Genomic DNA, 12,214 nt, shown 5'->3' on the forward strand with positions numbered 1-12,214 from the left:
CTTTTTCTCTCCCCCGCCAAACCAGTACTCCCCCAAGAAAGGCAGCCCAGAAGAAATAATAAACAAAGAATGTGAATAGGCGATTCACAGAAATATAACCCAATGTCTAAGAAACAGTAAAAATACATTTCATAACGAAGACTGGAAAAAATGTTAACTCTGATAATCTGACAAAGTCTTGGCAAGAGAGCAAGAGTACAAAGTAAAAAGAATAGTTATGTACAGCATACAGGAGTATAAATCAGTATACCAGATGGAAAAGAAATTTGGCAGTATGGAACTGAATTCCAGCAATTTTTCTTCTAACTATAGGTCAGAGCCTTGCAGGAGAAGGCAATGGCAACCCACTCCAGTACTCTTGCCTGGAAAATCCCATGGACGGAGGAGCCTGGTAGGCTGCATGCAGTCCATGGGATCGCTAGGAGTCAGACACGACTAAGCGACTTCACTTTCACTTTTCATTTTCATGCAGTGGAGAAGGAAATGGCAACCAACTCCAATGTTCTTGCCTGGAGAATCCCAGGGACGGGGGAGCCTGGTGGGCTGCCATCTATGGGGTCGCACAGAGTCGGACATGACTGAAGTGACTTAGCAGCAGCAGCAGAGCCTTGCCATTCAAAATGTGGTCCAGAGACAAGCAGAATCAACAATGCTTTGAAGACTGTCAGGACTAGGACCCCATTAGAAATTTACTTAAATTAGAATCTGTATTTTAACACAATTCCCAGGTTACTTTCATAGCCATTAAAGTCTGAGAAGCAGGAGTCTAAAGAATTCTTATCCATGCATGCAAGGAGACAGTAAAAGAATAGTCAATGCAGTATTCATTATAGAGCTCAGTCGCTCAGTCGTGTCTGACTCTTTGCAACCCCATGAACTGCAGCACGCCAGGCCTCCCTGTCCATCACCAACTCCCGGAGTCCATCCAAACCCATGTCAGTTGAGTTGGTGATGTCATCCAACCATCTTTTCCTGTCATCCTCTTCTCCTTCTATCCTCAATCTTTCCTAGTGATATAAACAATCTCAACTTAATGAGACAAACACAGTGTGATACAGAGGCAAAAAATAGAATACAGAGTTTTGAGGATCCCCTGGTGGTTCAGACTGAAGAATCCACCTGAAACGCAAGAGACTCGGGAACAGTTTTTAAGGTAATTACAGCAAATCTGCAGATATCAACATGGGGGGAAATCTAAAAGATATAAATAACAAATATAAAAACAGGTTCAGAATATGAATGTTAATCATTTATATTAATGTTCTATATGTACAGAAAACTCTTTTGATATCCAGCAGAGTACACGTGAGAAACGCTGGACTGGAAGAAACATAAGCTGGAATCAAGATTGCCGGGAGAAATATCAATAACCTCAGATGTGCACATGACACCACCCTTATGGCAGAAAGTGAAGAGGAACTAAAAAGCCTCTTTATGAAAGTGAAAGAGGAGAGCGAAAAAGTTGGCCTAAAGCTCAACATTCAGGAAACGAAGATCATGGCATCCGGTCCCATCACTTCATGGGAAATAGATGGGGAAACAGTGGAAATAGTGTCAGACTTTATTTTTGGGGGCTCCAGAATCACCGCAGATGGTGATTGCAGCCATGAAATTAAAAGACGCTTACTCCTTGGAAGAAAAGTTATGACAAACCTAGATAGCATATTCAAAAGCAGAGACATTGCTTTGCTGACTAAGGTCCGTCTAGTCAAGGCTATGGTTTTTCCTGTGGTCATGCATGGATGTGAGAGTTGGACTGTGAAGAAGGCTGAGTGCCGAAGAATTGATGCTTTTGAACTGTGGTGTTGGAGAAGACTCTTGAGAGTCCCTTGGACTGCAAGGAGATCCAACCAGTCCATTCTGAAGGAGATCAACCCTGGGATTTCTTTAGAAGGAATGATGCTAAAGCTGAAACTCCAGTACTTTGGCCACCTCATGCGAAGAGCTGACTCATTGGAAAAGACTGTGATGCTGGGAGGGATTGGGGGCAGGAGGAAAAGGGGACGAGAGAGGATGAGATGGCTGGATGGCATCACCGACTCGATGGACGTGAGTCTGAGTGAACTCCGGGAGATGGTGATGAACAGGGAGACCTGGCGTGCTGCGATTCATGGGGTCGCAAAGAGTCGGACACGACTGAGCGACTGAACTGAACTGAGTAACAATATAAAAACATATACTGAGAATATCTCTGGGGAAAAAACGAAAACAGAAAAAGGACTGTGAAGAAGTCAACAGCAGACTTCAATTGTGTATTTCCATAAGAGAGACACAGATAAAACTGCAAAATGTAATGATGTGACTCATTCTCCATGCTTCTCTGTATGTTTAAATATTTCTTTAGAACTATCCACATGGTTCTTTTAGAATTATTAAGACAAATATACTGTAGGAAAATATATGCAGAATATGCAACCCCTCAATATGAAAAAAGCTATTACAAATAAACCACTAAGAAATAAATTACATGAATAACATTTCCTAAGACAAAAATGTTCAGTCATAATTAAATAATGCAAATCAAAACAATGAAGTGTCATTTTTCATTGAATTTCACAAATATGAAAAAATGGGACAACAGCCAGCATTGCCAATAGTGAAAAATCTGCCCCCTCTATAAAATTTTTATAGGATTACAAACTAGTACAACCTTTCCAGACAGCAATTAGGCACTATCTACCAAAAGGTATAAACTTCCTAATTCAGATTCTACTGCTAGGAATTTCCCCTACAAATACATTCAAGAGATGCCCAAGCATTCCTGCAACTTAGTCCATTATGAGGTCCAATTAATCTATGTAGATTCACTCAATAAAAGATTAAGGTTGACAGTTGAAAAATGCAGGGAGTTAGGGGTGCCGACTCTTATGTATGATCAAAATCAGTATCCACAGATCACGCAGTTCTACAGTACATTACTTATTGGGGAAGAAAAATCCACATAAGTGGACATAAATAGCCCAAACCCATATTGTTTAAGGGTCAACTGTACACAGCCACTGCAGAGTAAAGACAACCATGTACTAACTACAGAAATAGATTATTGGAGATGCTATCCTTGAAGGAAAAAAAAAGCAATTTCATTTGCTTATCCAAACCAAGATAAAATTATATTCTGATATATATATTAAAACATCCCAGTATTTCACTTCAGAAAATTAGTCTACTTGTTAACCAAAAAAAGAAAGTTATTAAACATAAATATTTAAAGTCAAGCACACATATGTTCCTATGCTAACTCAAGTACTTTGGGTCAAGTTACTTGTTTCTCTCAACCTCAGTCCCCCATCTGTTTACATGGGTTGGGGCGAGTGGTGCTGGAAGAGCACAACAGTATTTTACCTTTTATGCTTTTGTTCGCCTTCTTATAAAGCGCTTTACACAGAGACTGGTATGTAGTAATGACTCGAGAAATATTAGTTACCACACTTTAAATCTTTTTCTGAATTTTTAAAAATAATATCATAATTTTCTGATTCCTAGAATATGTGAATCAACAGTTAACAACTACTTAGTAAACAAGAAGTTTCAATGAATTCAGCTACCAGTCTAAATTTTCTCATCCTTTCTTAGCCTAAAGTTTAAAAAGCAGTTTCAATGCAAACTGATACTACTTATACTATTGAAGGAAAGTAATTATAATTCTATTTTTCAAACTGCACGTGAGGTCTCATTATAAAAGACACATAATTAGAACAATTTGTATTTTTTTAAGCATTTTTTTTGACTGGAATAAAAAGACCCCAAGGGAAAGAAGAACACAGGTAAATGACTTTTTAGTTACAGCTATATGCATATGAAAACATGATGTAAAATTTCTTACTGTGTCCTAATGAACAGTTCAAATGCCAGTATAGAAACAAAAACATGCAGTTTAAAATTTCACCACATGATGGGGCTAAAATTCTGCACACCTTAGAAAACTCAGGTGCAGTGCTGAAAACAGTTAACCCTTAATTCAAGTACTCTTTTCATCTCTTCAAAGAATAAAAGAAAAGACTTAACACAAAGTTGAAAAAGAGAACCCAACAGTTATTTATGACTATCCCATTTATTCAGGATAAGATTAAAAGGGCTCTGTCAGAAAACAAGAATTATAACTGAAAACCCAGGAATAGTGATTTTGAGCGATACAGACAGTGTAAGTCATTATACTAAATGATGTTGTGTATTTATTTGTTTGTTAAAACCACTTTGAGAAAGGTCTAAGAAGATAATTTCAAATATTGCTAGTTAAGAGTTCAAAGTGACATTATTTTCTGTAGGTAATCTAAAATAAATTAGAATTAATTGAAAATTTAGAATTGGCAAAATCAAGACTTCATTTCATGAGGGCCTATATCCAGATCAAATGTCTGGTTCTAGAAAGCATTAAGAATTCCACCACACATAACAAAGTCAAGCTTACTCAACCTTAATCAACACTTCAATGAAGACAAGAATTATCCTCAATAATGTTTGTAACTAATTTTCCAGGTGCTGATAATTTTTATTGATATGTTTAAAAATGAAAACAAATCTTAACTCATTTCAAAGAAAAAAGGGAAACAGAGGAGCAAGAAATTCATGTACTTCCAGGCTCTGAAGTAGGTCTGGGAGAAACAATCCAGGAAAAGCATAGCTGACAGCAACCAGGGGGGTAGGGTAGACATAAACAGTAAGAGCAAAGCAAATTTCAGAGACCTAAATAGAAAAGGAAAGGCGGGCAAACAGAGTCTGTAACTAAGAAATGGTTTTCCCATTTCCTAACAACTGTGATCCCATTTTATAATCTATGAAATAAAATGTTTTAATCATTTTAAAATATGCACAAATAAAAATACTACAAAATAGAAAATGCATCCTAGATTCTAGTCTAGGCTCACACTAATTATATGAAAACAGGCAAGTCAATGAGCCTTCCAGAGAAGCCATCTGCATAAAATAAAGTCAGTTCATATGCTGTGTCTCCAGTGCAACTTTTCCAATATATTATGATCGGACAAGTCCTTACTGGGGAACAACTCTTCAAATTATAAAATTGTTCCCATAAAAGCTGTTTTGGCAAACTGTTCTATAAGAACTGCTTGGACCCCCAAAAGGTCCTAGATGAATGCCTTAGCATGGTAGAAACTGATTAACAGGTAAGCAGATGATTAAGACCTCCCTCTTGATTCCTTTGCATTATGGAAAAAACAAAGTGGAAGACAGTATGAAGCCAGATAGATTGATTCTAATCAATTTCAACATCCCTCTCAGCAATGCTTATAAGCAGATGACAATTTCAATGTCAAGCATGTCTTATACACTAAATTCTGTTTCAGTTATATAAAATGAACATTTTAAAATCAGTGAGTCATCTGATATGTAGCAACACTACAAAGTTCTCATAACTCCTAAAACTGAGTAATATGCCCAAGTCTCATTTATTTGAAAAAGAAGTCTTCCAGTTGTAAGGAAACTTCTGATTATTTTTAACGTTATCTATAGCAAAGTAAGCAAAGTTAGTTATCAGAAGAATAGTACAGAGTGAGGTAAGCCACAAAACTGACTTGAATTTTAAAATGTAAAACTTTAGCACAAAAGACAACTTTTGAAGTAAATGGTTTAGAATGTTGATGGTATACTGAAAATTGACATATATAGATAAACCAACACATTAAATATGAAATAACTTAGAAAGTTTAGGTGTTTCTCTGCAAAACATTAAGCTTTAGTTTAACTACATCTGTGTAGAACATGAACTAAATAAAAGCAGATAGACAGAAAAGAGAGATGCAAGAAAAGAATACCTTTGTTGATGATGGTGGGGTAGGAAAATTAAGCCAGGCTGGAGCAAAGTCATGCTGCGCCATTTAGGTCCAGTCTCTCCAACTCAGCGAAACAAGGTTTCAACACCTCATGGCAAGTCCCTGTCATACAAAAGTGGAAAGCATTAAATCTATATAGTTCCTAGCCAAAGTTATCTTATACCTCCTTTAAATTACAATGATCTGACTACTATAAGATTTCAATTATAATTCTAGAAAAGGCAAAAATATAGTGACAAACCAGATCAGCACAGTGGAGGGTAAAGGGCCTGGAGAGAAAGGAAATGACTACAAAGGGAAGAAATTTTCAAGGGTAACTGGGTATTTATCTTAATTGCGGTGAAGGTTATTATACAAATGTAGACACTTGTTAAAACTCACCAAATTATGCACTTAAAACTGGATAATTTTATTATAAACTACCTCAATGAAGCTTAGTTTTGAAATTACAATAGTCTTAACATGGACTAGTTATAAAGCGTCTCCTGATGTGACACAATATGATGCACACAGCACGTATTCTTCCCCCTGCCCCACACAGAATCTGAATTCTGATCTCACTACCAATTTGCAGGAAATTCAATACAGATAATAAATTAAAGGACAACTGAGGGAAGTAATACCAACAAATGGAGATCACAAGATATTCTACAGGTCAAATGTCCTGGCTTCTTCAACAAATACATGGATTTCACAGACAGATCAATCAAATACATGTGGACCTTACATAGATCCTTATTCCAACTAAATTCAAAAAGTGAAAATTATGAAACAGTCCAAAATTTGAACATGAGCTGAATATTAAATGACTTTTAAGAAATTATTAGTCACTGTAGATGTAACTGTTAGTGCAATGATGGTACAGTGGACCCTTCAACAATAAGGTCTCAAACTGCCATGGTTTGAGATACTTATATACAGATTTTTTTTCACTAAATATGTAATACAGCACTACATGACCTGAGGTTGGTTGGATCCAAAGATGTGGAGCAGCAAGTGGAGAGAGCCAACTGTAAAGATTTTTTGACTTCTCAAGTCAGACTTTTGAACTGCGTGGATGGACAGCACCCCAACCTCTATGCTATTCAAGGGTCAACTGTATATAAAAGGAAATATACTGAAGTCTTTGCAATTAAATCCATGTATCTGGAACTTGCTTTAGGGGCAAAAAACAAGGAATATGGAAGTCACTGAAAAAGATTATCCATGTGTTTATAAATGTTAGTACAGGGAGGTGCCTAAGTAGTCTCTCTACTTAATGTATGTTTGAAAATTTCCACAATTAATGATTTTTTAAATTACAATCATCACAATGGGCATCCACTACTCTTCTACATTCTAAATTTAACGTTCTGGAAGCCTCTCTCAATTGCATCAAAAATTTCAAGTCACCAGTGCAATCTAAACACAGTAAATTCACAGATTTTTTTAAAATGGGGAAGAAGCCAACTGGGCAACTGTACTCATTTCAATATAGAGCTCAGAAATTAGTCAATGAAGAAATCAAATTTCCTGAACATTAATGTCTAAATTTACTAATGTCTTATATTTACAACTGCAGAATAATCTCAAAAGGGAAATTTTAAAAAGCAAAATTATCAATACCACTGCTAATCATCCTTTTTCAAAATTCTTTCAAATATAAGTGCTATGGCAGAATTTAAGTCATACCAAAGTATTTCCTAAAATAAAAATTCTCAAGATACTACACAAAAACTCCACTTCTACTATCCAACGTACTGGAAAGGGGTAGGGGTGGAGGGAAGGTCAACAAACGTCAGATATAATAAACAGAAACTGGTTAACTCACTAAGGTAATGACAATGTTTACATAATTAAATGAGCAGGGCTTCGCTGTTGGTCCAGTAGTTAAGAATTCGCCTGTCAATGCAGGGGACACTGGTTTGATCCCTGGTCCTCGAAAATCCCATATGCCACAAGGAACTAAGCCTGTATGCTGCAACTACTGAGCCTGCGCACCCTAGAGCCTGCGTAACGCAACAGAGAAGCCACCACAATACCAAGCCTGCGCACAGCAACTAGAGAGTAGCCCCGGGAACCATAGATTAAATGGTAAGTTAAACACTAAAACTTATTCCTAAGAGACAAACCACCACTATTAACTCTGTGTGTCTTTATGAATTATAATTTAAATCAATTCTTAAAGAATAAAGCATAGATAGCTAATGGCATAAGTTTTCCTGTTCTGAAAAAAGGTAAAGAGCAATACTAGTTAACATCACATTTACAGAAGTGTGCGACGAAATCAGGATGTGCCATCCCCAAAACAAGCCATTTTGATATAAGAAAAATTGAGCTGAAGGCATGCGAGTTCCTAAAATTCCTTATCAACCTAAATGCAGAGCCTGCCAAAAGAATTTCTTAATCCCCTCTCCTGGAGCAACTCATCTCTTTTTGGTAGAAAAAAAAAGAAAAAAAACTCAGCACCACACTCAGACACTGCCACAAATGCCTACAGACCCCGTTATCCACTTTGTCTCAAAAATTATTTGCTTTTTTCTACTAAGTATTCTTTCCCCCTGTGAAGTTAGGTATACAGATTCCAAATTCTACTCATCCTCTTTCGAGTTACTCACAGTGAGAGGTACTGCCAGGTGACTGCGTGCTAATAAACTTGTTTGTTTTCTCTTGTTAATATGTCTTTCTTCAGTTTAATTTACAGAGCCCCAGCCAGAGAACACAGGAACAGAGAAAATAAATTTTTCCCTGGTGGCTGAGGGGTAAAAGAAGCCGCCTGCAATGCAGAAGATGCAAGAGACACAGGTTTGATCCCTGGGTCAGGGAAGATCCCTTGGTGGCAGGCTCAGCAACCCACTCCAGTATTCTTGCCCAGAAAATCCCATGGAGAGAGGAGCCTGGCAGGCTACAGTCTATAGGGTCGCAAAGAGTCAGACACAACTTAGCGGCTGAACAACTGAGAAACTAAGATGCCACATGCTGCAGGGCAACTAAGCCTGCAGTCACAACTACTAAGTCCGCATACCACAAATAAGAGCCCAGGCACCACAAAGAAAGATCCCGCCTGGCACAACTAAGACCCAATGCGGCCAAAAATAAATATTTAAAGGAAAGACAGAATACCCTAACACAGATCCAATAAAACAAAGACTGGAAGAGTTATTTCTTTTCTTTCGTTGTTATTCCCTTTAGGCTCCAGACATGTATCTGCAACAAAACACAAGTTGGACATGGTAACGATGGCTCTTGTTTGAAGAGCTCTGAGAACAGCCATATCTACGGACAGCTGAAATAAAACTATTATATTGCCTTGAAAAACCTTTAGTAAAGTCTTATTAAAGGCTGCAACTTGTCTCAGCTGTGCTATGAGCACTAAATTGATTTCTTGCTTGCCTATGTGTGAAGGATTTACAACCTTTAGACAATATACTGAGCCTGATAACTTATTCACCATGGACTTTTTGCATTAAACTTTATTAAAATATTATTTCTCTCAAACAACAAAACACTAGGTGATTACAATCTGAGGGACAGAGACTTCAGAAACTACCCAAAACAAAGAATACAGACTTTCAGAAATAGTTTAGAAAAGTCACTTAATGAACACACAACCACAACCCAATAGTAAGCAACTCCAACGATGGGAAGAAAAAAATATTTGACTCCTAGAGTCTCCAACTTATTGATTCAGTATTCAAAATGCTTGATTTTCTAACAAACATTACAAAGCATGCAAAGAAACAATACAGTACAGCCCACGGGGGGGGGGGTGGGGGGGAGCTGTGACATTAGCAGAAACTGCCACTGATGAGAAACAGACATCAATTGTCTTAAATACAAAAGGCTAAAGGAAACCAGAACAATGTCTCAACAAACAGAGTATCATAAAGAGATAAGAAATACAGAAAAGAACCAAACAAATTCTGGAACTAAAAAGTACGTTAACTGAAATGAAAATTTCACTACACAGTTTAATAGCAGATTTGAGCCAGCAGAAAGAAGAATCAGAAAGAGTGAAGAGGTTAATTAAAATTACCAGATTAAGGAGCTCGAAGAAAAAAAAAACTGAAGACCTGTGGGACATCATCGAGCATACCAACATACACATAACAAAAGTTTCAGGAGAGAAAAGAAGGGGGGCAGAAAAAGAAATCAAGAAATAATGGCTAAATACTTAGCAAATTAGCTAAAGACACAAAATATACATGTCCAAGAAGTTAACTGAACTCCAAGAAAGATAAACACAAAAAAGATTCACACCAAGACACATAACCATCTAGTCAAAGCTATGGTTTTTCCAGTAGTCATGTATGGATGCGAGAGTTGGACTGTGAATAAGGTTGAGCGCCAAAGAATTAATGCTTTTCAACTGTGGTGTTGGAGAAGACTCTTGAGAGTCCCTTGGACTGCAGGGAGATCAAACCAGTCAATCCTAAAGGAAATCAACCCTGATTTCTGTATCTGTGGGGAAAACTATTAGAGCTAATAAACTCAGCAATACTGTAGGATACAAGATCAACAAAGAAAATTCAGTAGCATTTCTATATATTAGCAATAACAGTCCAAAAGGAAATGAATAAACAAGTCTATTCAAAAATTATCCAGAAATAAATTTAACCAAGAAGGTTTAAGATTTGTTCACTAAAAACTACAAACCATTGCTACAGGAAAATTTTAAAGATCTAAAAGACATGCTTTGTTCAAGGACTGAGAAACTTAAATATTGTTAAGATAGTAATAACAGATTCAATATAACCTCCATTAAAATTCCAACAACCCTTTTTTCAGGAACAGAAAAGCCATTCTCAATTCATTTGGAACTGCAAGGAACCCCAAATAGCCAAAACACTACTGTAAAAGGAGAACACAGTTACAGGACTCTCATATCCCTATTTTGAAACTTACTACAAAGCTATAATGATCAAAACAATTTCTTACTGGTATAGTGTAAGGGTTAGATATATAAACCAATGGAACACAACTGAGAATCCAGAAAAAGTTATACATGTATGGCCAATTGCCTTTTTTTTTTTTTAACCAAACTGCTAAGACCACAACAAATGGACTTCAACAAGTGGATACCCAAAAAACTCCTATTGATATCTATAACTCAAAATGGATCAAAGACCTACAAAAGCTAAAATTATAAACTAGAAGAAGAAAACAGAAGTAAAGTTTCACTAATTTGGATTTGGCAATGGAATTTTAGATACAGTACCTTTGGATTTTACTAAATTTAAAACTTCTATACAAAGGATATCATCTAGAAAGTGGAAAGACAACAGAATGGAAGAAAATATTTGCAAATTTAATCTAACAGGTGTCCAGTGTTCAGAATATATATATAAAGAATTCTTGAAGACAATGTAAAAATGGGCAAAGGACTTGAACAGACATTTCTCAGCCTCCCTCCAACAAAGGGGAAAGAAAACAAGAGAGTAAAACAGTAAATGTTAGACAACCCTGGTGGTCCAGTGGTTAAAGAATCCTCTTGCCAATGCAGGCAACATGGGTTTGATCCCTGGTCCAGGAAGATTTCACATGCCACAGGACAACTAAGCTCATGTGCCACAACTATTGAAACCTGCATGCCTAGAGCCTGTGCTCCACAACGCAAGAGAAGTCACTGCAATGAGAAGCCTGCCCACTGCAGCAAGAGTAGCCCCACCTTGCAGCAACTACAGAAAGCCCAAGTGCAGAAAAGACCCAGCACAGCCAAAATTAATTAAATTAAAAAAAAAAATAAGTGTCTGTACACCCATGGTTGACTCATGTCAATGTATGGCAAAAACCACTACAATATTGTAATTTGGCTCCAATTTAAATAAATTTAAATATATATAAATAATATTAAAATGAAATTTAAAAGTATATTAAAGAATAACAAGTGTTGTCAAATGTATTAAGAAATTGGTACCCTGGTACATTGTTAATGGGAAGGTAAACTGATCCAACTGCTGGGGAAAAGAGTTCGATAATTCCTCAGAAAGCTAAAAACATATAGCATATGACTCAGCAATACCACTGCATTCAAAATAATTGAAAATGGATACTTAAATACTTGAATGCTGATGTACACAACAAATCTATTCACAACAGCCAAGAGGTGGAAACATCTCAATGTCCACCTATAGATAAATGAATAAAAAACCAACCATATATGTATTCAATAGAAGACATATTCTATTATGATTAACCATGAAAATATGCTAAGCCGCCAAACACATCCAGAAGCCAGATCACATGCTGTACAATCCCAATTTTTATGAAATATCCAGAACAGACAAATCCACAGAGATGAAAAGCTGAGACCTAACCAGGGACTGCTGGGAAGGAGGAATGGGACTGGCTGCTAAATGGATTTAGATTTTTCTTAGAGGGTAATGAGAATGTTCTGGAACTTGGTTTCACATCATTGTGAATATATTAAATGACACTGAATTATA

The 12,214-nt window shown here is 36.7% G+C and overlaps 1 protein-coding gene across 4 annotated transcripts in view; it reads right to left on the bottom strand.

The window, feature by feature from the left end:
- The window catches only part of GPBP1 (GC-rich promoter binding protein 1), a 70,700-nt gene that overhangs the window by 30,744 nt on the left and 27,742 nt on the right, over positions 1-12,214 (bottom strand). For all 4 annotated transcript variants that reach the window (XM_005694685.3, XM_018065599.1, XM_018065598.1 and 1 more), the window contains exon 3: positions 5,772-5,891. In XM_005694685.3, the coding sequence (XP_005694742.1) occupies positions 5,772-5,834 (63 nt within the window). In that variant the 5' untranslated portion in view covers positions 5,835-5,891. The remainder of the gene's footprint in view (positions 1-5,771; positions 5,892-12,214) is intronic.

Source organism: Capra hircus, chromosome 20, assembly GCF_001704415.2.
Source record: "Capra hircus breed San Clemente chromosome 20, ASM170441v1, whole genome shotgun sequence".
Taxonomy (NCBI): Eukaryota; Metazoa; Chordata; class Mammalia; order Artiodactyla; family Bovidae; genus Capra; species Capra hircus.